Consider the following 27,371-nt stretch of genomic DNA (forward strand, 5'->3'; position numbering starts at 1 on the left):
GTGAGCAGCTGAAGGGATTGACTATTCATATTGAGGAAAAAAACAAGGGAAGAAGGACCTCTCAAGGATGCCAGAGTTACTGTAACATTATAAAACAAGGAGTGTCTTCGGTTCTTTCTAGCAAGATACAGTTGGCATAACATCCATATTTATGTACAATAAAAAGTCCATCACACCTCTACTTGCATGACAAAAAATGACAAAACTGGGCTACAGTATTATTCCCTTAGCTGAACATTCACAGAGCTAACATGCATAGCAAAAGGACCTGAAAGCCAAACCAAATGAAGACAGGGACGTGGATACTTTCCATCAATACTTCAAACTAATTACCTTCAACATCCTTGACACTGAACGACTTGCACTCCTTAACTCACAGACTGCGCCACAGGCACTTCAATTAGAAGCAGGACTCAGCTTCAAGATCCTGTACTTGGAGTTCCAAAGACCAGTGCTAGGATGGCTGCCTGTTGAACGCCAAGTGACAGCTGAAGTGGTGAAATTCAGCAGCAGCGGGACAGATCGTTACATGTATTGGGGAAAAACTTTACGCCAACAAGTCCAATTAATATTTCTGTGATACTAAGTGATTTAGAGAATGATAGGATTCTGTATTCAAAAAAATGTTAAATACAGAGGTCAAAGTACCAAGCTCATGCATTAACTTATGTATGATGAACCAGAAGCAGCAGTGATGACAGCTCATAAAAAAAACTGGCAAGCGTAAGATGGAATGACCATTACAAAAAAAGTGTTGAAAGACTAGGATGTTAAATGAAGATACCGGGTTACCTACAATAAAATGGATCACCATCTTGGGAACACTGCTGAAGGATAAATTCCAACCATAAATGTCAGCTGGCTCTTGAGACCAACTTCCAGCCAGATGGCAGGGTACCACACAGTGGGGTGCAGCACCATTGCGGGCTTACTGGAAGAACAAACCCCAAGGTAGGGCTGAATAACAGTGCTGACTGACAGAGATGCTCTGGAGGGACAAAAAAAATGCCAGTGACAGAAGAAAAGTTTGAGTCAGCTGGAACTAATTTTCTCAAATTCCCTCTCAGTTTTTATCACCTAAATATTACATTTTAGCTAAAAGCAGAATTTATCACTTTTGGTACATGGTATTTACCTCAATTAATCAAATACATTATTTATAAGAAAGGACTGATGGACTTGCGTGAGTTCTTTCAATTAATTTTATTGAGTAGCCAAATCTGATAAATTAGCACAGATAAAATAAGCATTTGCATGTGTTACAAATGACTTTTTACAGGAATAAAACAGTGAAAATTACAAACTGTAAAAAGGAGGACAAGTAAATCCTGTCTCAAATTCAGAAGGGGGAAGATTTATAACTTCATACTGAAGATCAAATGTTTGAGTTCAGAAAACAAAGATTTAATATTACAATATTATACACTACTTTACAAAATTAAATTTACTATAAGGATTACATCCATAATAGTAAACAGAACCTTAAAATCACATTTAATGGTCCCTTACTTAACAGCCATTCTGCATCTTTGATTAAATTCTGTTAAGAAATTAATTCTAAAGAAAAGTGAATCATCTAGTTATTGCAACACAGTCTATGTGGACTTAGACTCAAATATATTAAATTAAAAACGATAATGAAAGCAAAGTAAAATGGATGGTAACAATGTTGGCTGAACACTAATGTGTCAAATACAGAAATAGTTTTAAAAAAAAAGTCTTCAACTAGAAAAATAGAGTACATTTGCAGTGGTAGAGTTGTCGTGCTGAGATCTAAGTACCAGAGCCACTCTTGCCCGTTTTTGCAGTTCATCTTCAGTGTCCTCATTTTTCAATTGCAGGTAAAAATGACACATCATAGGTAGTTTGTGTGTTCATCTGTCCTGTACTGCCCTTACAGCAACACAAGGTGAACCAGCAGGCCTTTCCCACTGTGAGGGAATAAACTAACAAAGTTCAATACAGAATTTCTTCCGAAGTGAAGAGAACTCCAAGAGGGTTCATCTGAGTCTTGTTTATAATGTTTTGCTCTGTAACACTTAGGGACTCTACTTCAAAGTTATTAATTGCCACAAAGACTGACATCTTTAGCCATTAGTCTGGTATACATAAAGCAATGAAGCCATCTCCAACATTTTATGTTTTTAAAAAAAATATAAGGGATATAGTAGCAAAATACAGTCACAGTAAGAAACAGACTTTGGGTGGGCTGTTAGATGCAAGGATGAATTTCAACATCTGAGTGATAATATTCCCAAAACAACAAGTTTTAAGTCATAACCTATGCAAGTGCATAGCTTCCATTTATGATTTAAAGAGACCCTTTCCGCTGGAAAAAAATCAGACTGTCAAAACTTAAAAAACCTCTTCACTATGACTAGAAACCGTGCAATTCTCTGAAAATCTGTTCAAGTAAATATACTCCTGTTTGCTATGCAGACAGCAGACAGGGAAGCTTGAATTGGTTCTAATAGTCTTTTCATGCTATTTTAGACATTGTTCTGAACTTTAGCTTCTTGTGCTCAAGCGACAAGAACAACTTCTGCAAAGAAACTTCTCCCCTGAAGTAAGGCAACTCCTGACAATCACGTGCAGCTACAGCCTGAAATGGCAGCAAATGATTACCCTATGATGTCCTTTGACATTTGTATCACAAAATGTAAGTTAACTAGCCTAATCACAGTACATGTTTGACCACTTGTGTTTTACCTGTTCAAGTTACTTGCCTCAGAAAGTAGGTTTTGCAAGACCTTTAAGTTTACCACTATTAAACAAAAAAGTAAACCAAGATTTTTCTATATGAAACACTTCTATGGGCATTGGGATACAGTAATTAAATACTCTTTACGTTGGTAGCTTTCAGTGATAGCTTAATCTCTAAAACAGAACAATTACCAATACACTTTTACAAAATGATTTAAATATTTTTTTATATAAATTTTCACTTCAATGTCAACTTCCATCTGTAGCTCTGGCAGGGATCTGAGAGTATATTTAAAGCTTTTATTTGGTGCACACTGGCTTTGGACCTAGGCTCATTACACAGCTGCAGTAAAAAAAAATTTTTTTTTTTTTTTGAAAACTTCAAGTGTGTCTCAAACCATAAACAAATCTTCAAACACAATATAATATTTTTGTCTTTGGAAAAATAGTTTCTTTTCCAATTTCAACATCAAAATACTCAATGTTGCCTTGAAACATTGTTTGAACTGCTGTCATACAAACTCACTTCAGAAACACACTAGATTTTAGGGGCCTAACATTCAGTTAATGTAAACAAGAGCCAAAAGTCCAAACATAAACCAAAAAATCTGAAATAACCTTCCTTGCCCTTCTCCTCCCACACCATTCACAAACTAAAATCAGAACTATTCCTCTTACTGAAGAAAAACAAAGCTCGCCATCTACCTAAGTCTACTATTGCTGCTGACTCAGCCACTGACTTTTTAAGATGTCTCTCATATAGGGCCCACTCCTGCCCACTATTTTTTAATTAGAATACTGACTTATTAAAAGCTTTAACAAATTCAGCCATCTTGTCTGGGTTAAGCTTACCTTTAGTCCTATTAGCCATAATCCAATCCAAGCACTGGATTCTACGCTTCATAAGTATTTGTTCGTTTCACAATGAACAGTTGTTTCATTGCTACTTTAAGCATTAAGTTGAACATTGAGATGTTCTGTCTGTAATCACTGGATGCACTTAGAAAGAATTTCCCTGCAAATCATGATCAGTATTGTGAGGTTTTTATATCTAGCAGCAAAAAAAAAAAAAAAATGCAGAGAGTTACAGAAATATACATTTTGAACAACAAAGAACTCTTTATTTTACAAAATGTATTTCACCTTTTCAGTATTGCCTTTGTAAATGTACTTCATGCTGCAACTACTTACAGTAAAAACATGATTTGCAGCAAATTAAAGGTGCTCAGCCAGTTCCAACAGTTTGATTTTTTTTTTTTTTTTTTTTTTTTTTTAAGGTACAATATTATGTAGTTGCACATTTGATTCTCAGATGTGGTCCTTTATTTGCTTTAGTTCGTTGAAATCACAGTGAGAACTTCTCATCAACTGCCTCAGGCCACAGATTTAATGAAGATACTACAAGCACAATCGTTCTTTACTGCAAAATCTTTCCTTAAAGAAGTGAGCCAAAGGCTAGTGTTTCATTTATTCACTTGCTGCTGTATATGAAGGAGGAATTCATAGTATGATAAGGCTGATTCTGTTCTGTCTTCAATCATGTTTTGCAGAAAACTTGATTTCAATGGACTGTCGTCCCTTAAAAATGAAAATATAAGCATTTGAGTGAAATAAACATTTGCCAAGATCTACAGTGCAATGCATTAATAAAGCTACAGGTCAAGTGGCAAGATATTTCAAGAGTTTAAGGACATATGAAAAGAGGATCTCAAATAGCCCTTATGATTAATCCTAACAAGGGCAATTATCAGCATTTACTACATTTATCCAACATTAACTAAAGATTGTTCTATGACGTAGTCTTTTTTAGTCTGGAAATTCTAAGTGGAGACAACTCATAACAAGTCATATCCGTTGTCAAATCTGTTAGGGGCAGCATGCACTGTTGTTAAAATTTTCATTAAGAAAGTTCAGTATATGATATCCAAATACATATTGTTAAGAGGTCCCTAAAGAAGCACAAAGACCGTTAAAAAACACTTACTTTATTATATATAGTATAGGAAAGAAAGGTCTCTGTTCTCTCAGCCAAGAAATGAAAGCTATTGTTCTGATGGATTCTGCAGTTTCAAGTTCTGGGAGATGCGTCTAAGAGGCAAAGGGTATCATTAATACATACATGATATTTTTCAGAAAAACAGCAAAAGGAACACTTAAAATAGCCCAACTCTATCCTAATCAGGTATAAAGGAAACCCAGACAGATAAGTTTTGTGATGTATAGTTTTAGTCTAGTCTCCTCTTAAAGGGCTTGAAACAGTCAAGTGCACTAAACTGGTATCAGCAATTGGCTATCAGAATGGTGATGACAGAGCTGTGATCGATACCTGTTTTATTGCAGAAACCGAAGGATTTCCCACTAACCCACTGTGCTTGCTATTTGCAAGTATTCTCAGTCTGCTCCCACAGTTCTCAGAAACTTAATCATTGCCAGCCTCTTCTTACTGTGCTTTCATGGGAAGATCTATAGAGTTTTAGCCTGGAGAAACTCCAAGAGAGGTAACAGAAATTATTTCTTTCCCTGAATCTGGATTTATAGTGAATAATAACTAAAGGGCTAATATTTGAATAGTAGTATTTCAGTTCTTGTGAAAATAATATTCTGGCAGGACTGTACCACTGGTGTACAGCAAAGAAAGCACGTACCATATTCTGTGGTATTGAGCCATAATTTGGAACTCCAAGGACTTGGCTGATAAAGCTCTGCCCACAGTTCTTCCCAATCCACAGAAACATTACCTGAAAGATACCCAGTAATACCAACATTAATCCAATGCAAAACCACACCTCAGCGGTCTCTTACACATTTTGAATTCTCAGAAAGAACGGGTCAAGTAAATTTGGATACTTTTTAAGATCACCACCAGCACACAACTTACAGAGCCAGCATCCATAAGGTAAGCACCATCCCTACTCAACTTCTCCACTGACAGCTGGAGAATGGGTGGCTGAGGTATAGTTCTATCATTTATGTTAAGAGCCCCCTAAAGGAAAAAGCAAAAAGAAAAACAGTGGTTCACATCTTGATGCATTGAAACAGGCACAAGAACAGAAGGTTAAATAAGAATAGGATGTATTACACTGAATACTGAAGCTGGACCCTTTTTCTCCGTTTAGTTCAAGTCATACTTCAAGTGCATAATTTACTAATAAATCTTATAATGTTTTATTTGGAGAGGGTGTACTTCATCAACTTCATCTTAGTTAATTAGTTCTAGAACTGGAATATCAGATTTGTTATGTACAAAAGACGTGATTTCTAAAATTTTTCAGGCTCTTACACAGACATTCACTGTTCACAGAACTATTTTGACATTTTAAAATAAAGGAAGCTACAGAGGGACAAAAAGCATGTTATACTGTCTTTACGTATATGTGATTCATAGTGCAAGATAATGACACAAGGCAAAAAGTGAAGTAATTTAGAAAAAACCTTCCCCATCCACCCATAGCCAGAGCACAGCTTCTCTCCAGAATTCCTCAATCCAGTCCCAAATAACAAATGCATAAATGCAAACAAATGGGAAAATACGAAACAGTAAGTTTTAGGTACACAGCTTTAACATAGAAAACTTGTGAGATTAACACAAATGTATTTTCACATCATACAAATCTTTGGAATCAGACAAACAGACCATGTAGCAATGCAAATACTCACCTCATCTGTGAGATTATCAACTCTGTACAGACTGGGATGTGTCATAAGCATGAGGTAAACAAGGGGCTGGTTTTTCACTTGACACATGGTAAAAATGCGTTCATCTAAACGTGCGTTTGTCCCAGTTTGAAATGCTTTCTGCAAGATCAGGCATTTAATTTGACCGTTAAAGCAAAGTCAGATAAGCTGAATTTAGCACAGCATCTATTGTTTATTTCTAACTTACTTAAGTCTTAGGGATGAGCCATAGGTATTTTCTCATGGTATGGTATTTTACCACTGCTATTTTAATTCTCCATAGTTCTCTTCAGTGTTTCACATATAAATCATACAAGTCTCCTTATTCCCATTTCTGGGTTCTAGAATTAACTGTAACCTTGCACCATCAATCCTTTCTAGTGAGCACTACAGCTGAGATGACAGCATCTTGAAATATATCTCTTCTAACATACACCTCAAAAATGCTACTTGATGGAATTTAAAAGAACAAATATTGGAGCAGTTTACAATTGCTTCAATGTACATAATCTCAGGTAATTGTGGACTTACAGGAAAGAGATACTCCTGGCTCGATGGGACAAAAAAAACCCAGCTAGAACTGAAACAAGGGCTCACTCCTCCCACTTGACTGGGTCAAACACTTATAAAGTCTTCTACATGAAAAAGCTCACATGCCAGGATGAACATGCTAGTAACAACATACTGGTTAATTCCTTATCAAGAGGCATGAATCAGAAAATTCTCTCTAGAACAGAAAGCTAGCTTGGCTAGCTTGTCCAATACTTAAAATCACTTCTAGTATCATTTCAGCAAAATACAGTCAAAAAATACTTACACTGAATAAATACTGTGAAATGCTTTAAACCTTTTGCAAGATCAGGCAGCCAACTACCTCCTTACCAGCCAGCTAGCTCTCTTTTAATCCACACTGAACTGCTATGTGGAGCTACGTTTCCAGAAATGCACAAAAATTAGATTTCTGAAAAAAACACTCTACCAGTACCCTGTCACATTCTCTAGACTAGTCAGTGTCTTTAATATTTTCCTATTCCCTTACCGAAAACATTTATACTTTTCTTTTTATACACACTTCTGAACTCCTGCTTCTCAACTAGATCATTCTCCATAGTGATATTCTTTAAACGTCTTCTCTATCCCCTATCACTCTCCTCTGCAGGCAAGAGCAGAAGACCCATCCATTACCCTGATACATTTGCTCCATAAAATTCTCCAAATCCCTCCATTTTTCATAACAGACTCCAAGGTAAAAACATATTCGCCACCTGTAAAATCGTATGTTATCTACCCAGGCCTGATAAACAATTAAATACGATTTGTTCTACATTGACCTTTCAAGTCATCAAATTCTGGGGGGGCAGAGAAATGGAATTGTTATCTTGAGAGAACTTTTATCTGTGCAAGAAGGATCATTCTCAAATCTAAAATCTCTCAGTACTCTAATGGCAAATGGCAGGAAGGCTGGTTTTATTAAACAATCTAAATCAAGCAACTTCTCCATTTTGAGTCCTTCAAAAATACTGAAAGAGAAGCTAGATGCTATTTTGTACATTGAAGAAATGTCTTTTTACTTCAGGGTGACATGCCCAAACAGACAATCATGCTCTTGCACAGCTTCCTTGTAACTCTTACCTGTTTTAAGAGTGCCAGTACATAAAGTGGAAAGAGCCGTAGTGAGAAGGGGGCCATGAGACCAGGTTGTTGAATGCTTAAGACTGATGAACGGTAAGCAGATAAAGAATCTATCACTGCGTTGACCAAGGCATCCCGAGCATCACTCAAGGTAGCAGAAACTGATCGATCCACAGCTAAAAATAGAGCACAAAGCTCAAATAAGAGGCTTTTCGTCCCTTGGTAGGAGTACAGTCACATATGTTAACTTTTCTCATTTTAACATACACTTTCATGCATCTTAATAAGCTTTTACTACACTATAGAGGAAGCCAAGACGAGTGATTCAGAAAAAAAAGCCAGGGGCCCATGATGATGCACCAGAGTAAGTCCAGGTGACTACATACATCTATACTGATACTTTACCTAAGCCAAGCATTAGAAAAAAAACCACAACAAACAACCTCTTAGGTTTGCAACTTAGAAAGCACTCTTAGAAAGAAAGAAAGAATCTCTTCTTCTAATGTTACTCCCTAGAGGACTACTGCTCAGAGCTTTAGGGCTATCATCCATACACATCCAAACAAGCTCTTATCGTGCTTACCCATATTGGCTAACAGCCCAGTGATGGCTTGTACATCTGCCCCTAGGTAGACCTCACTCAGTGTTGTTACAACAGGTAAGCACATAGTGTGGACACGAATTCGTCTTTCACCTGTAAGAAAAGAAAAACTGTAGTCTCCAAACATAACTTTCGTTTTATGAAAGAATACAAGAAATGCCACTGTTTACTCAATAGCAAAAAGAAAATTTAAGATTTAATCTAATTTATCATATAAGTGGTGAATCAGGCCATTTCCAGTAGCTTTTAAAAACGGTTAGGTCTCAGTTTCTGGGTTAAGTTCACCTATTTTCAGACCAGAACTAAGTTTTCCAAGAACCTTCTTGGTCTGGAGGAAGCAATAACATCAACAACATGAGTAACATATCACAGCTGTGATCTTGATACTAGATAAAATAGTTTGTCTAAGTTACTGCAACTGAATTGCAGCTGATAAATGGACACAAGAAAACTCATCTGAATACTGTACTGTCAATGCAGCTAACACTACCTGTATTTCTTACCTTTGCTGGATGTGTACAGGAGAGCTGACTGAAAGGAAACAACCTGCATATCAGTAAGACTCTCTTCTACTGACATTTGCACAGCATATCCTGCATCTGGGTTTACATTGGGTAATGACAACAAGTCTGTAGATCGTACGAAGAAGTTCCCATGGAAGGTATGAATGGAAAGACCTACAAGATAAGCATGGCATCAAATAATTTTTATTTTTATAGTCGTGAAGTACAGACAGCATGTACACATGTGCCATCACTGTCAGAACGTTAAGATCATTCTCAATGAAATAAAGCATCTTCAGGAAAGGTAAATATCCTAAACAGACAACTAATCCATAGAATCCACAAAGCCTCACAGAAAGCAGGAATTAGGAAGTCAAATCAATCCAGAATAGTAGTAAGTCTCTAAACTATAAAAACAGTCCCTTGTTGAAATAGCAGTCCAACAAAATTTCCAGTTTTAACCACTGTAAAATGGAACTTGGATGCCAGTAAAGATACTGCAAATACAGTCTTTAATAAATCGTCTGATTCCTGGTACTGAATTTTACTTTTCTAATCTTTGTCTTTTAACCATTTAAGCTTACATAACAGCCAAAATACCAATCAAAACATTTCTAAATAACAGTAAACACCCACTTCCCCTCTGCCTGCCTGCCCCACCCCCCCAATCAAAAAAACTGTGTTCAAACCTTTGGTGCATCTTATCCTCATGACAGCCTCAAACCCAATCTTTCTAGTTAAATATCGTTTCAGTTCCTTTTGCAGTTTCTCCACCTGGACAGGGTTGTGTTTATGATGGTAAGACTGGTAGTAATAGACACTACCTGCAGAATACCTTGATATACAACCTGAAGCAAAAACAACATACATTGGCAGATTGCAGACAGTTGCTGGTGTCTTTTAAATATACCAGTCAAATGCAATATTCCCTTTAATTATTAAACTGTTCACACCTGCAAATAGTTGTTACACAGTTACAGACCTGCATACAGAGACACAGATGTAACACAACTGTATGTTCAAGTATGTGCGTAGTTTCGGGTGTTAAAATAATTTTCCATTGGCCTGAAATTACAGGTACTTTGTCACTTGAAAGTGGTTAAATGGAGAAGAAAATAACTAAAATGCTAACGAAGCTTTTTTCTAAAGATGTTTACACTGATGATTAAAAGGCATAAAAGAAGGAGAGCCACTTATACCAGGATCACAAGAATCCTGACTCACTAAGGGAGAATATAAAAACAGCTAGGTTAAATCAGGAAAGACTGAAAGATTACATTCTATTCACTGTCACTGCTCATCAAGGATGAATTTGCATCTTAACACACTAGATTCATTCAAATCAGGTTGATATACTAAATGTTAATGTAGATTCTATGTATTTGCCAGAAGTACAAGAGTTACACGCCCCAAAACAGCTTAATATGACTTACCTAGAGAAGCCAAGTCAGAATATTGCCCGCTAAGAAGAAACAAATCGACTGCAACCTGTTGCCCTGAGCAGTCCAAGGCTAACTTCTTGTAAAAATCAGTTGATGGTGTCAGATGTATGTCCTGTTAATACAATAGAGTATTACAAAATACAAAGGAAATTCAAACAGATTAACACATTTAATGCCTGTTTTCAGAGACACTAATAATTGATTCTTCATCACCAATTACAGTGACATCTTAAAAAAAAAAAAAAATCAGATCATTAATCTGTGTTTATAGTGCTTGGGGCTTTTTTTGTTCTTTCTACTACTTTAACAAAGGAAGGTTAGCCCAACAAGAGAACCACAAAATTAACCCAGAACAGGCAATTCCAGAACCACCTACATGTACAGAACAGGGTAGTCAGTTCTCTCAGCCTTTTTGCTTTTCTAACCTTTGCAGTTGCTCTTTGGTTTGGCTCTTCTCGTGACTTTAGTGCTCCCATTCCCACAGATGGAAGCTGTGTCTGGAAGACAGAGATTCTACCTCCAGTGGGGGACATCAGTTTAAAGGCAGCCTGTAATGCAGGCCCCAGAGCACTCTGAGTTTCCAGGGACTTGGTAAACATCTGTGGCAAGGTCCTCAACAGATCTTGAATGAGCTACAATTGAGAAAACAAATGTATTAAGGCTAGGAGTCTTTGGAGTTTTCTTCTTTATCGAGCTGATTGCTCAAGATACATAAACACATATAAACACTTCTAATACTAAGGTAGTAAAGAAAAGGCCCTAGCAAAAGTCAAGTACTGTCTTGTTTCAGGTTGGCAAAAGTTCACAGTCACATAGATAAAGTAAAAGACCTCTTTTTTCCACCTCAAACTTGGCATTTAAACTGTAGGTGTTAAAGAGCATTAAGTAATCCAGAAATTATCAAGCATATCCCAAACTATGTGAATGTCACTAGTTCTTTAAGGTAGTTCTTACCTCTTTATTTTCATTTAAATTTACTAATAAGTTTTCTGGCATTGGTATAAATACATCTGGAAGGAAAAAAAAAGTATTTATTTTTTAAAAACACATCAAGCTTCCCCCAATTCTATTTGCCAACCATTATACCTATTGAAAAAAGAATACAGTATCAGTGTGTAAACCCATTTAAACACAATTATATGGATTTCTTTTTTTTTTTTCTCATAAGCATACCTGTGGCTAGAATGCCATGTTAGAGTAGCAATCAACAGGGCTGAAGGATAATTAAGACTATTAAGTAAAAACACATAGCGAAGATTTTCTAGTGTTCATTCTGCCCTGCCCTATAACATACAGTAAAAGGTGACTTGAAACTAAAGGCAGAAGAACAAGCGCTAAGCATCAGTCACCACAGAATCTATAGCAATTTACCAAGCATCAGTATTTGGGATCATAAGAGAAATCTAGATAATTGTACAAATTAAACTAGAAATTAGGAAGGCTGTCTTCATGTTTTATATCATGAACAGCCACAGCATTGCTCATAAACGAACACAGACATATGCTACTTCTAAAGCCATTACTAGAGAGACTAAGGATCTGATCTACAAACTCTCACCAGATACATTTTTTAAAAAGGCTGTCAAAACCAGCAGTCATTAGTAGATAATAATCACAGAATTTATTTCTGCATACCTTCAATATCTGAAACTATAAGCATCTGAGGCTGAGAGAGACCTTCCTGAAGACTGTAGAAATGGATTGTGCTGTCAAATGTTATGAAGCCTATTTTTGTTCTAGTGTTCCCAGGAAGCCTAAAAATGAGACATATGGTGTTCAGCAAGATGAAATTTTATTTCTGCAGGCTTTTTTTTCTTTTTTTAAAAACATCCACTGCACCTGTCCGAGGTTGTTACCAAGTAGTTAGCTTAACAGCTACACTGCAACAGCTTGACTAAGTCATTTTGGAGAAAAAAAGAAAGAAAAAAAAGAGGCTCATAGTAGAGTCACCTAGCAGACACTCAAGAAATTTTTTAAGAGGGTATTAAGAAATGGAAGAAAAGGAAGAAACAAGCTGCAAATATCAAGCAGCATTTATATTGGTTCAAACAGCATGTATTTTATGAAAAGTTTATTAGACGTAAGCATTCCTTTCAGCAAATGCTTATCTGAACTTCAGCTTTTAAAAAATACAGTTCAAAAGACATCATAAACATGGTGTTTAGTCCTTTTGGGGATTGATGAAGCAGATAGGGAAGAGCCAGACTGAGAAACAAGACTCAAAATTACATTTGATACCAGTGCAGCTGTGATGGGAAAAAGACTACAGCTTTACACTACATTTTAATACATTGTTGGCCACTGCTAGCCAATGCTAGGAAATTTCTCTTCTAGACAGGAAGTACTGGCATGTTGATGTCTATCACAAGTTTCATAAGAGGAACGAAAAAAGGAGATTCTAAGAAAAAGGTACTTACAAGTCAAGATTGTCTAACAAGGTCTGGCAGACTGTATTCAAGTATCCTGTCTCTATTGCATTATGAGAGACATCAAACACAAAGAGGTACACAGGTGGCTGAGGTGGACGTAGCTGAGCAAAGAAAAGATTACCTTTAATTTTCAAATTAACATTTATTAGATTGGGTTTATTCATTCCACTGCAAGCTTAAACTCTATTAAAACAGCATACAGATGACAGCTAAAACTTCTGAATGCATTTGTCTTATTCAGTAGCTCTAGAACTATAGTTTTCTTCCAGAAGACCTACAAATGCCTACATATTTTAAATGCAGAACTTTGACATCATAAATGTTTAGAAACGAAGAACTATCTGAAGTCCTTCCCATGAGTTCTCAGATACAGTCCTTGAGGCAGCAACTGTTCTACTAAGCTGGAAAGCATCCTCTACAACAAGGCTTTTTCTGACTTCCCTCTGGAAATAAAACAAAGGGAGAGAATAACTAAAAGTAAATAAAGCCTTACCATGTATTCAGATGGAGCCATAAACTCAATAGTAGCATTCTGGACTTCAGGTCTTTTATGAGGTTCTCCATAAACTCTTGTCACAGGATTATACATGAATTCTTCAGGAACTATGCAGATAAGTTTATATATTATTACTTGACACTAGTATTAGCTGTGCTGCATTTTAAAACAAATACATCAACTCCTTTGTGCCTGTTGGGCAGCGCTTCTTGGAGAACTACACTAGATAGGACAGCTACTTTGTCACCTGCTAGGGTACCTTGGAAGACGACATCAGACTCACTGTGCTTCATTAGTGACACCACTGTCTTTACCCATGGGAAACATTTCTCATGTCTCACAGCCCCAGCATGACTGATGACGATCCCTAGTACTGATATGGCCAACAATATTACAGTCTCAAAGGCCAAGGTGGGAAAGGTTAACCTTAGCAGTTTAAAACAATAAGCACATTTAAAACCTACCATCATTCACTCTATAGCACAAATTGCATTTCCATCTCCTTTGGTCTAGAAAGCTGACAAAAGGGTTAATGTATGTCCTGCAGGAACGGCATCTCACAATAGTACTTGAAGTGACCACTGGCAATTGCTGGAAAAGAAAAGCTTCCTGTTTTAAAGCATCACCACACTACACCTATTCATCTACAATAACAACATTATCTACACCATGCTTCCTGGTTAGCTAGTCAAAACATAATTGTTGAAGGAAGTATTTCTGCATCCTCACAGCACCCCTACAATTCCTTAATAAGAGGACTGGTTGGAGCTTTAACCTATTTGACTGCATAAGTTCCCTTTTCAAGCCTCTGAAGTCTTGCATTTTACATTGATCGTTTAAGACCAAGTCCTATGCCCAATACAGATAAAAAAAATCAGAAAAAAACCCCCACATCTTTGAAAAATTACTTAAATTGTGAAAAATAACAACGTTTAAAAGAGGCACTGCTAAATTCACAGTCTTCTGGCTATCTGAGGACATCCAAACCCCTTTAACTTTGTTAATTCTTAATTAAGAATCAGTAGAAGGTTTGGTATAGGAAATCAATAACTACAACTGATATCTCTGACAAGATAAAGCTATCTAAGCAATACTGGAATTTAAATGTGTTGCCTTCTGTCATAGTCCGAAGGCTGTGCCGCCTTTAAGCTTCTGGTTTTTTGAGGTTTGGGAGGGTTTTTCTTAATTAGGAAGTGAGGCTTGAATGTTTAAAAATGGCAGGGAGATAAATTTCAGAAAAATTACAACGATCTGTATGGAACAGGGAAATGTCAGTTACCAGGGTAATTTTTCTGGGCCAAGATTAGCCAATGTACTTGCCCTTCTTTTATAATCCATTGTCCAGCTCTGGACTTTAATACAGGAGTAGTTGATATTTCAGCATTTAAAGTTTTGAATATTTGTCATACCGATAAGTCTTTGAAAGGATGAAGCAGGAGCCCCAAAGGAAGTTTGGCTTTATTCAATAAGGCCTGAGTTTGAGGAATGTTAGTCAGGGTACAGCGGAACAACCTACATGGAGGACAAAGGGTTATTTTCAGAGGCTTTCAGATAATAAAATTATTTCAGTAGTACAGAGCACCCTTATATTTTTCTAGAGCTGGTGATGGTGAATATCCATTTCCAATAAAGGATCATCTCCAACTCTGTCAAATCATTCTGTTTTAGTCTGAGCTTGACCCACAGTACCTACTTTGAGTTCTTATGTTATTTTATACACATGCTCTTTGCACAGAACTGAGCATCATTTTAGTCACTCAAGTCAAAGCTAAGCCTAACAATGTTCAAGGTTGCACCAAATCTTTATATACTAAGTGTTATTTTGGAATACCATTTTGAGGTGGCCTTATATACAAATCTGAACTAGTGAAGTTTAAAAAGTTGTCTTAAAACTACACAAAACTAACTATAAACAACCCCACAGTCATTTCAGGGACTTCAGAACTCAGTGGCTTCCACAAGTGCAGATGTGCACAGTACGTCTGCAAATCCAGTCCAGCTTGTTTGTTTGAACAACTTCACAAAGATGCTGTTATTTCCTTTATCTATCATAAAAGACTTGGAAAGCAGGAGTACCTGGTTATACACAGTTTGGTTCGTCTCCTCAAAAAGAGGACTTGAATAACCAACTGCCAGACTCGTGTCTGACATTCCATTTACTCCATTGTTTTAAATGGTTACTTCAATACAGAGGTCACTCATGTTTCTGCATTCACAGTCTTTTTGGTGTACCTCAGTCAAGTGAGTTAACTCCTATTTTATATCTTTACAATATAGCTGGCAGTGAGTATGACTGAGAAAAGTTTTTGTGTTGTACCTATCTATAGCTGCCTTGCAAGCAATGTATTTTTTTCCCTCATACTTTCTACACAGATAATTTTCCACATTTCAAAATTTAAACCACTTACCGCCTTTATCGTAACACAGTGAAGCCTGTTTTCAATGTTTTCTACTCACAAAATTAAGGAAATATTTTGTGAAGAGTTATGCCTACAAGTAGGCATTTATAATTCTACTTATTTTGATGAATTATAGCAAATGGATAATCTTACTCAGGGTTACAATTGAGCTTCTGGATGTCTTCATGCAAGTTTGGGACAGGAGCCTTCAAGAGGGTCATAGGAAGAATATTCCTTTCTTGAAGAAGATTCACAGGTCTTAATCCTTCTTGCTGTAGACTCAGGCCCCCCATAGATGCAGTTAAGTGATTAGTGCCCAGGGCAGGCTAGAGTCAAAATTTCAAAAATTAACACCAATTACTTGGATGAAACCCACAGTTCATTTAAAAAGCAAACATATTTCCCTTTCAGTTTTTTGTTTTGTTTGTGTATTAACTGCCATTGTATTACAACGATACATTTAGAAATACTACTTGTTACATAAACTTGGACTTAGGCATGTAACATAACAGAGGTAAAAATTAGCATACATTTGCTACAAAGCTCTTGAAATACAGAGGCTCAGCTGGCAAAAGTGTTCATCAGTTTGTTTTGAAATTTCAGGAAAAAAACCCCAATACTTCAGCTAACAATACCAACCCGAGGGAAGAAAAACATGCCAAAAGCAGCTGTAAGTTTTAAGAGTAATATTCTTAACAGATTCAAGGATAGGAAACTTCAGAAAGAGCTGGCACCCAGCTTTTCCAAACTGATACAAGGCGTCAGCAAAAGCATTAGTTTTAGACTACATCTACCATACTGAACAAATGGCATACCAAACAGCAAACCGTAGGAGCAGCACCCCACAGATGCACAACACACACCAATCTTCGCTTTTCTTTACCCACACGCACCACGGGTAGTACCAAGATAAAAACCAGACAATCTTTACCTGGTGGAAATGTTTAGATCCATCCGGATATTGCAAAGCAGATGCTTGCATTCCTGGTGCTCCAGGTGGAGAAGTATTTTGGTAGCCTGGAGGTAAGGTAGGGTAAGAATACCCAACACTTCTATTCATCTTAAGATTTGGAGGTGCAGGAGAAGGATGTGGAGTTGCTAAAGGCAGAGAAGACAAATACTTAAAATTAATTGCTGAAGAACAGCAACTTGCTCAGTGTGTTAATAAAGCAGGAGGGCTTTTTGTTGTCATTTAGTTTCTAAGTGTAAACAACTGACAACTGCTGTCAATTTTGCAAAATGCTCTTAACTGCTTTACCATACTTACAGGCAGACTTGCCCATTGTCAATGCTTCAAATTTCATATTTAGTTTCAAGACATCGAACCAAGTATATATGTTTGTACATAAATGCCTAAAATTCTGTCTGTCCCAGACTCTTTTAAAAAAAGTTGCCTTACCCATGAGGCCACCACCTTCTATCGCATCATAGCTGTTTTGCACCACAGACCCATCGCTGGCAGCAGATGTAGCATCGCCTATTAAGAAACACAGTCTCAGTAAAAATTTTCACAAGTTACTAAGAAGTTGTCATGAGGTAATTGCAAGTAAATCCTACCTGCTGGATGAATATTAAGATTACTTTGGATCTACTTTGTTCTCTCCCAGGACGAAACCGAATTAAATATACATCTTAGCCTCTTTCTCACACACACTTTCCCTGCTGACGTGACCTCAACAAAGGACATTCATAAAACCCCACAATCTTTTTTCAAGTAAAACAAAAGTCCCTACACTGCTGGTTGAACGATCTTTTAAGATTACTTCAGATTAGATACTTGCCTTAACTACCAAGCTGATACACAATAAAGTGTCAGGGTACACTTCATTCTCAACAGAGGAAGTGTCTGTAGGCTAGCTGCAGTTTTCAAAGCACCTTGGAATTTAGGTACTGAGTTCCCTGAAGAACTTTTTCCACTGATAATTCACAGAAACACCAAATTCCCTTCACTTACACACTTAGTCCAGTACTGCTCACCAAACACCAACAGTTCTGATATGGTCATATACCAGTAAAGATATAAATTCCAGCTGAGAGAAGAAAAACCTTGCAATTGAGAGAGTGCTCCTAAAGGATTGCTTTTTGTAAGCTAGCTATACAAACCCAATTACCTATTGCTAAGGAGAAGTAGGTACTCAATTTACTTTTTATTATCATTAAAATCTTTAAAGGTGGCCCAATGAAAGGAACTTGCATTATACACTGAATCTTGCTAGTACGCAGCAGTCGAGCTACTTCACAGACTAAACACTTCTATCCCTCCATGGCCCCGGAAATGTTTCTCTTTGTTTTGAAGAAAAGACTTTCTAAGCAGAAGCAGTTTCTAATGCATTTCGTATGTTCAAAACTAAGCTAAATCTCAATATACTATTCTTGTACTCACACAGCTACCACATACAAGAAACTGTCAATCTGAACATGCAAGGAACCAACAGCTTTGACAGAACAAAGTATATAAGTAAAAATAAAACTGTCGACTACCACGTGGCCCCATCTAGCATGGGCACTAAATGCAATACAACTATAGGTCTGTTTGATACAGAGCCCTGATGAGTTCTTAAACAATGGCATATTTGTGCAAGGCCCACAGGAGACAGAGGAAGTCAGGTATCTGTCTTCAACAGCTGACACTTAACAGCCTCTAGTAACAACCTTCAGAAAATGAACAAATCCAAGATATGTGTTTCAGTGATTTTACACAGAAGGGAAGAATAAGGTACAGCTACCTAAACAGGCAAGGAATTTCAGGGTCTGCATTTTAGCTTTCCCTGCAGAATAAAACAGTACAGGAAGTTATACACAGATTATGTCCTCCACAGCAGTCAAGGATGCAGAGAAATCAAAATTTCAGTATCACTTTAGAACATTAAAAATAAAAAAAAGAGATGGCAACTATGGGAGACATGGACATGTCAAACAGCACTTAGGAATCTATTTTGAAGTGTTAATTGTTTTATTTTATTAACAACTGTCAACAAGAAATATTTTACTTCCAAGTCCTTACCTGCTCCTTTCAGATAAAATTATGCCGCATTAGTATCAATTTTACTATTTGAGTGTCTAATAGAACAGTGTACTTGACTTTAAAGGTTGCACATTAGAGCAAGTTGTAATGTTCAAATTCAACAAAAAGAGCAAATTATTTCTTACCTTCTCTATTTGCAGCTGAATTTAGCAGAGACTGTGTATTAGGTGGTCCTGCTGTCAGTGTTGATGGCCTAATTAAAGGTGGACCACCAACTGGTGGAGGTCCTAAAGGTGGCCTTGCAGGAGGGTGGAGTGGAGTTAAAGGCTGAGTCACTGGTGGAGGTGCAGATCCTGTAGAGAGATTAATTTTTAGGAGGAGTTTAAGCCAGCTGAAAAAGTCACAAAAGTTTTGTTACAAAAACGTGCAGATTGAACTCTAAATATTCCTCTTATTCAAGTGATGAATAGCATAAGATACATAAATACTAACATGTGTCTAGAAGGTTTAACAACTTCGGATTGTTTCTGTCACGCTCTTCTCATACTGGGTTCCTGTAGCTCTCTTTCACCTTTTGGTGCTATTGTTGGGAAGAATTTCAAGAGGTACAGAAAGCATCCCAACTTCAGTTACTAAGTCTGGACTTTATAAAGTTATAGTACAGCCCCATATGAACGAACTAGTAAGCGTCTAAACACATCCCTCCTGACAGGATGCTCATCGTCCATTTCAATAATCTGATACAAAACAGCAACGTACAGATTCTATAGCTACTAAAATTGCTTAGGAAAAAGATTTCACTTGGGAAAGCATCAGCAATGCGCAGTTTGAATAAACTTGCTGTGCGAGTGTGAGGTGTTTTGCTCTGAAATGTTTAACCTTCCATGTTAAAAGTCACAGGAAAGTTTTTAATTGCTTCTGTTTTAAAATTCTAGGACTTTCTCAAGCCAAGACATTTAGAAACCCAATTGCTTTTCTTCTCTTCAAATAATGCCAAATCCTAAGAGCACTTCCACCCCTTTTTTCCCTATTATTCCAGAGGCCAGTAAAACTGCCCCTTTAACTCTATGAAGACACCAATGTTTTAATATAAAAGCTAGCCTTTCAAAAGATAAGGCCAAATTGTACAGTATCACCAGGTCTCAACATGGTATAGAAGCCTGTAAGCCATACACAAAAGTATACTGACGAATTCCCCACCACACAAAATATGCAACTTCATGAGCCTCCACAGTATGGTCACATTTAAGGGAGGAGGGAGAGAAAAAAAAGGAAGGAGGAAAAAAAAAAAATTACATTCAGTGAAGTTACCTGTTTGTTCACTTAGTGTTTGATACTGCAGAGCTAATTAATAATTGCTATATGCAGGCAATACTATCACAGAACTTGGAAGAGATTCTGTCTCTGAGAGGCTGTCCAAAGTTGGCCATGCAGGCAGGAAGCTGGCACAGCTTTGTTCTAAGAACGAGCATGATCAGCAAAACGAGCTAAATTAATTTCAGAAGTGATCATTGTTCTACAAAAAACTACCAGGGAAAGTGCTCAGGAGGAATCACCATTGAACGGACATAAGAACTCTCTTATTCCAGACACTCACTCATTTCATATGCCACTTTCCAAAATTTCTCAGCATTTTCCTCCCTAACTCCAAATTACTAATTGTTTATTCCAATCAACTGCCAGAATTAGTTTCATAAATTCTGTGAGCTTAAGACAGTTTGAATATCCTAACAAAATTAGTCAGGCATGTAACAAAAAAACTAGCATCAAGAAAAATATCTAAGGAGTCTAAAAGCATTTCACAAGAAAAAAATATTTGCTTTAACATACAAAATATTTCTGTATGTAACTCCTATTAGTTCAGTTAAAAAAAACCCTCTGTAACAAGGAACAGCAATCTGGCAAAGAGAAGCTTGAGTATTAACTTTGTTTCCCTAATAATCACAAGTTATATAAGAGAGCTATTTAGTGTTGAAAAAGCTTTTCGCCACTGCATATACCACCACAGAAGCAGCAGTAACAGAAGTGGTAATTCTTCGCATCGCATGCTTTCAGAGTACATTCTAAAGACTGACAATTATTATTAGATAGTGAAAATTACAAGTTCGGAGGAAGGAAGCTTTCCATTCAACTGGCCTCTACCTCAATGGCACAGAATGCTTTTCAGTTTTCTTTCCAGGCTGTCCTCAAGTTGTTTGCATCAACCTGGCTTAGGCTGTTCAGAGAACTACATGAATCAAGTGATTAACGGAAAGGCTAACAAGTTTTAAAATGCAAAAGACCATACTCACTCAACAGGACTACAGTTTTCAACCATGAAGTCCCAAAGTCCCCACTTGACTGAAGCATGCCAGTGCTCCAACAGCCACCCCAAGGAACGGTGGAGGTCACAGAAACAGCATTACCCACACACAGCTTCCCAAAACAACGAGACACCATTCAGGAGTTACCTGCTTCAGCCAACTGAAATGCCTGACCTGCGCACAGAACTTCCATTTCTAATCCAAAGAAACCACCCCAGTATTTGTGATGTACATTTTCTCAAAGTACCTCATTTCACAAGCACAATGCCTCTGCATAGTCAATTCTATATTATTTTCTTAAAAAGGATGCAGAGAAATGGACACTGGTAAAATATAAAAAATTTATGGTTACCTGGCTTCATATAGCTGTTCTGAAGCGGAGGACCTCCTGGAGAAGCAGCATATTGATAATTTCCTGGAGGTTTTGTATTTCCTGATAACGATGACGGTGGCTGAGCTGACCCTGTCCCCGTCACGTGAGCCAAATGGCTTGTTTGAGACCCAACTGGCTGACTCACAGGAGTCTGGCTGTACTGCCAGTTTGAAAGCACTGGTGGGCTAGCTCCAGGAGGAAAGCTACCAGCAGATGATATAGCAGCTGAGTTTTGCAATGCAGGCAGCAGCACTTGTGGAACAGGACCTGTCTGTTGTACTGGTGACCCAGAGAAAGGTGCCACTGGTGGTCTATTGAGTGTCTGCCCAGGTCCTTGATAATTGTTTAATTGAGAAACGTTCTGAGAGCCACTATAGTTGTACTGTCCAGAAGTCTGATGGGGAGGAACCTTTGCTGGCGTCTGATGTGAATACAATCCCGGAACTGAAGGGCTATATCCCTGGCCATCTGATGAATGCATCAGCTGATTTTGAACAGGGCCTGGAAGAAAAAAAACCAACAAACCCTTTAGAAAGTCAGTGTAGTGTATCACTTCTGAAAATCAGAGATGTTCCTGGGAATCTCTTTCCTTAGGATTTTATTAGTCTCCAAGCCATAAAAGTAATCTTTTTTTTTTAACTCAAACAACCAGGTGTAAGCGACAGGAGTACTGCTGCAGGAGACATGAATTTGATAGGATTTTGCACTTAGATCTTTGTTTTGTTTTACAGTAGCCTCGCAACCACTGAGCATTCCAGTGCCTCAGCGCAATCTATCCTCCTAGACTGAAATTCACATCGAATACTATTTCTATCTTCAGAAACACCCAAAAGCAAGCCAACCAAAGAGGAGTGCTCTCCCACACAGCTGGCAGCAGTACAAGTGAGCAGACAAAGCGGAAGCATCCATTACGTAATAACTCAGTTTCATTTGACGATTGACACCAACTTAAACTTTAGCTTACGGCAAAGGCACGAACACCCAGTTTCAGCATAGGTCACCATGCTGTTTCTCAAGTAACACAGTTAATCTATGAAAGTTTCTGCAGTTAATTTTAGTAAGAGAACTACTCCATACACATACCACTTGTGAGTAGCTAACTGGTCACGAACATGGAATGAAGGGTGATTTTATCATAAAATAACTCATCAATCAGGAAAATAAAACTTGATATGTTAATGGTGCATTTTATGTATTTGTTGGTTGGTATAGCTGAACTAAGTTTTACTCTCATTTGGAGAAAAAAAAAATTGAAAAAAAGGTTAGTAACTCTCCAAACAGTAAACAGCACTGAGCATAATCAGATTTCTGTTTTACACGGGAACACAAAGAGACAGAATAATGTGAGATTTCCAGTGCAATACAAGCTCCTTCAAAAAAGTTACTACTACAGGTTGTTCACACTGTTGCCATAAAATGGACATTCTGAAAGGAGACTAGAAATTTTCAAGTGAAATCCTTCTGAGCAGAATACACTAGAAAATGCATGCCACAGCCAGCCATGACTCCTTAAAAATTACTAAAACACTTTCCAATGTTGTATCATTTATTTAAGCCAGCCACGCTGTGGCTCCCCCCACACCCCCCAAACACACAGTTTGAATACTGGAGACATTCCACATACACAGTTAAAACATCTGAAAGCAGAAAAGATCCTCTTCATTGTTTAGAGTTAAGATCCTTTTCTTTGCAACCCTGTACTATTCTCCAGATTTCCAGAATTAGTTAAGATTCGGGCAATCTTTTTGAACCTAGATAAACAAAAGCACTTAATTTTCCAGACCAGAAATGCCTGCGGGATTCAACACTTAAATTTTCAAAAACATGCCAGAGAGATTAGCTTGGAAAGTGGGTATATATTTACCATACAAGTACTGGAAACAGCTGCTATGAGAATGAAGTAACAGAATTTCTTTTAACATTGAAACAAAGACAGCTAGTTTCCTATTGAAACATTCTAGTTAAATTTCAAAAGGTGAGGAAGATCACATTTCCAAGTTAAAATAACTTTGAACTCGGGCATTTCTGACAATAAATTAGGCTAAACACAGAATACATTAAAATACTTAGTTAGGACAAACACTGCACCGGTCATTTAGCTCCTCATTCCCTAGAAAGCCTTAGGTTATGGATCAGACAGCTGTTACTTCACTGAATATCGTACATATCCACGCTAACTACATAGCCAAGGCAGTACTACAGTGCCAGTGATCTCACCCGCACTGCCTCTGTTATTTGTGCATAAAAAGTACATACCATATTATTCTCCACCCATTAATCTCAATGCTACTTATCGTTCAGTTAGGAAATCCAGTTATACCCTGCTGTCCTTACAATGCTCCTCATAAATCCTAGTAATTAATAATTCTCTACAACCAACAGTGTCTAAACAAAAAGCTTGCAAAGATGAAAATGCTAACAATTATAACTCACCTTCGAAAATTACCCTGCAGTGTATCAGATGGGTTTTCAACAATCGATTTACAAAATCCATTGTAAATTAAACTTGCTAACTCTAAGAATGATGAAGAATTCTTATGTGATGCCAGGCCTCCTGACTGCATCAGCATGTACACTGATATAACAACATTATTATAAGCCGTATGAAAAATACAGAACAAATACAAATTAATTTCATAACTTGATTATTCACCTTAGAGCACGACTCTGTAGCCTAGGCAGGAAATCAGAATACTTGGACTGCTCTTACACACACTGTTTTCCCTGCTTGAGGGATAAGTTTGAGGATAAAGCAATGGAAGTGAGGTGAAACCCAAAACTGACTGACCTGATATCTTCTACGGCACTTTGCTTTAAAAAAAAAAAAAAAAAAAAAAAAAAAAAAATTGAATTCCCGACAGCATGATGTTCCAAATTTCAATTTTTATTTTTAAAGTCAGGAGCACAACAAGAAGTCTCGATAGCCTGTGCGCAGTTCACATTTCCAAGACAAGCCTGCATAAAGCTGCCAACAAAACTAAAGCAACAGCATTGAGGGGTGCAAACCCTTTCCAAAGGGCTTCACAGTGCACAAAAACTTCTCAGGACTTGCTGTTTTGCTGCTGCCAGGTACCCATCTTGACCTGACCTCTTTACTGAGGCCTGTCAGAGAGCATATAGGCTCTCCAGCTTTCCCCAAATGCCGCTACTGGTTTTCTGTGCTGTTCTGTGAAACCAAGAACCAACAAGGAACTCAGTGTAGACTGAAGAGCTAGATCACCTGCACGGCAGCAAAACCACCAACACTCAGAGACCAGAGAGATGAGTTAGTAATACGAGGTAGGCCACCTCCTTAACAGCGAAAGACACCTCTACAGGAACACAAGGTCATTTGACATTTCTAAGAGATTAGGAATGGCACCAGAATTTATATGAAGGTTGCCTGATGGTTCTATAAAATGAGGGGTCAAAATATTAGTGCAGGAGGCTAGGATTCAAGTCATATTCTCTGCCATACAGAATTTCAGCATCACCTACTCCAAGCTAGTTATTCAGTACATTGCTTTCACCAGCTGCCACCTCTCCAACTTCCAGGGAGATGCAAGGATAAACACACTGAAAAGCTGCATCCCAACCGAACTGCCATGGGATCGGTCACCACCAGTGCCCACTTCAGCTGACTTTGACCCACTGGTTTCCAAACCCAACAGCTTCTAAAGCATCTCATGACCTCAAAGTGCCATGCTAAGATACCACATGAGGAGAGCAAAACAGTTCTAAAAGAATTGTTTCTCCTTCTTGTTTGCACTTCAGATCTATTAACTGGAAAGCAAATTAGTAACCTGCAGTTAAATGAATACAGAATACTGGTCCTATTAAAAGACAAACACAAATGAAGTAGAAAAAGGTTGTTGCTAAGCTACCTGATGCTCCGTGCTAAACAATTTCCCAGTCAGCACACGGTGCTGCTGTGACAATTTACTGCCTTCACTTTATGGACACACGAGCTTGGGAAGTTACCTGCAGTAAAGCAAGCAACAAGTTGAGAGGAAGAGCTGACAGCTATATAACAATTTATCATTCTGTTGATAGCTTGCTTTCCTCATAGACTACTGTAAGTACCACAAAAGTAGTCTCAGTACCCTCTAGACTGTTTTAAAAAGCTTTGTTTTTACTGTAAAGGTCAAGGATTGCAAGCACCTTCTCAACATGTATTTTAAACAATGCTAAGAACAATCCATGCTTGAATAATCAAATTTATTCAAAAGGCCAGCAACCCAAACCTTATCTCTAACATACCATAACAACTGTTTGATTTTATTACCTTGTATTTGCGTAACTCTGAGTTTCAGTTCTTTATTTTTTATACACCTGACAGCCGGGTAGCCTGAAATACCTCTTCCTCCTCCTCCGACTGCCTCTCCAGAACTTCCATTATGTGCTTAATCTGACTACAAGGAAATCAGCAAACATGAAGCGATGCCAGTCTGTAAATCATCCCACTCGATTACTCCATTAGCTAACGTTCTCTTTGTACATTCTCTGCTTAAACCGTAAGCTCTCCAAAATAGAGACTCTCTCTTCAGACTGTATTCATACGCTTCCCACTTTCTTGACCCTATAAGCAACTATACGGTTGTTTGTAAAATGCCATTTTGCAGATGACTTTGAGGAAACGTAATAAGTCTGCTGTGAAGGAGGAGGGGAAAGACAAATCAAACCATTTAATTACTCATGCATAAAACAGAAAAATCAAAAGATCTCATTATAACTGAATTGCTTATGATGCAGCGCAACTACTGAAACACAGAAGCATGTAATTAAGGAACCAAGTACAGAGGATGCTGCCTGTATATGCGAAATCAGGAAATACTTCCAACAGCACGGAATTCCACACATGCAAAGAAAACAGATACGGCGACAAAGCTTGCCTTGTGTTTCTTTCTTCCTAGCTTAAAAGGCTGGCTAGTAAGTTATTCAGTTTCACCTTTGACATCTCGTTTTTGAAAAAAAAAAAAAAAATATATATGTACATATTTTGAGGAGAAGAAAGTCATCAAGACTTTCCCAGACCGCAGCACACGTAGCAAGACAAAATAAAGACAAGATAAAAAATAAAAAAAAAAACGTTTCGCTGCAGCCAGGTCTCCCCCCCGCCAGCGATAACCACAGTGCCACATGTACAGCTCCGTTCCAAAGGGTCAGGGGCGCAGGGCGCTGCCTCGGCTCCCTCGGGGGTACGGGCGGCAGAAACATCGCACAGACCGGGAAACGCTCCCGGGGGGGTGGTGGGGGCAGAAGGACTCGGTCACCCCCACTTTTTTTTTTTTTTTTTTTAAACACCCCCCCATCTCCCGGTACGCCGGGTGTCCGGTGAGGGCGTCGCTGGAGCCGGACACTGAGCTGTCCCCGGGGCCGCTGCGAACCCCGCCCGTTCCTACGGGCTGTAACTGATCGAACCGAGCAGCTAACGCAACACGGGACCCCCCCCCCCCCCGCGTCCGCCGGCTCCCCCCGCTCCCGTCACCCGGGACGCCTCCTCCCCGCGGGCACCGGCACCCTTCCCCCGCTGCCCCCGGGGAGAACGGGCGCAGGGCAGCCCGGGGGAGGAAGCACCACGGGGCGGGAATCGCCCCCCACCACCACCAGGCCCCGGCCCTGCGGCCCTCTACCGCCAGCGAGGCGGCCCCGGTACCGCACTCACCGTTGCTATAGGGCTGCTGGCCGGCGCCGTTCTGGCTGGGGTAGCCGGTGGGGGGCCTGGCGGGCTGGGCCATGGCGGCGGGCTGGGCTGGGCTCGGCTCGGCTCGGCTCGTCCGGTCTCGTCGGTGCCGCCCGTCTGGCAGCGGCCGGCCCAACTCGGGGGAGGAGGGAAGGGACGGGCCCCGCACCGGAACTACCGGGAAGAGC

The 27,371-nt window shown here is 38.6% G+C and overlaps 1 protein-coding gene across 2 annotated transcripts; it reads right to left on the reverse strand.

Annotated features, from left to right (window-relative positions):
• Positions 1-1,184: 1,184 nt before the first annotated feature.
• On the reverse strand, positions 1,185-27,366 carry SEC24A (SEC24 homolog A, COPII coat complex component). Of its 2 annotated transcripts, XR_003921128.2 has the most exons (24): positions 27,166-27,366; positions 21,501-22,022; positions 19,031-19,198; positions 17,280-17,357; positions 16,812-16,978; positions 16,034-16,206; positions 14,891-14,993; positions 13,946-14,072; positions 13,479-13,588; positions 12,974-13,086; positions 12,192-12,310; positions 11,511-11,566; positions 10,982-11,188; positions 10,548-10,668; positions 9,804-9,962; positions 9,115-9,288; positions 8,594-8,704; positions 8,011-8,186; positions 6,361-6,498; positions 5,582-5,686; positions 5,349-5,441; positions 4,688-4,791; positions 3,895-4,281; positions 1,185-3,754 (listed from the first exon to the last, which is right to left on the reverse strand). XR_003921128.2 is itself a non-coding variant. In XM_029998601.2 (23 exons), the coding sequence occupies exons 1-23, from the start codon at positions 27,236-27,238 to the stop codon at positions 4,167-4,169; spliced, it is 3,312 nt and encodes a 1,103-aa protein (XP_029854461.1). In that variant the 5' UTR covers positions 27,239-27,366; the 3' UTR covers positions 1,185-4,166. The 2 variants fall into 2 exon arrangements, 1 of the variants encoding a protein (XP_029854461.1); XM_029998601.2 differs by having other exon boundaries at positions 1,185-4,281.
• Positions 27,367-27,371: the final 5 nt, after the last annotated feature.

Source organism: Aquila chrysaetos, chromosome 22 (genome assembly GCF_900496995.4).
Source record: "Aquila chrysaetos chrysaetos chromosome 22, bAquChr1.4, whole genome shotgun sequence".
Classification (NCBI taxonomy): Eukaryota; Metazoa; Chordata; class Aves; order Accipitriformes; family Accipitridae; genus Aquila; species Aquila chrysaetos.

What these genes read in the sequence shown, in the direction of transcription:
- SEC24A (XM_029998601.2), bottom strand. Translation starts at nt 27,238, where the DNA reads ATGGCCCAGCCCGCCAGGCCCCCCACCGGCTACCCCAGCCAGAACGGC. An exon ending in TTGTTAGACAATCTTGACTT is followed by an intron (nt 12,311 to 12,973) that starts GTAAGTACCTTT and finishes TCTCATTTTTAG; the next exon opens with GCTTCCTGGGAACACTAGAA. An exon ending in CCTATACTATATATAATAAA is followed by an intron (nt 4,282 to 4,687) that starts GTAAGTGTTTTT and finishes TTCATTTTTAAG; the next exon opens with GGACGACAGTCCATTGAAAT.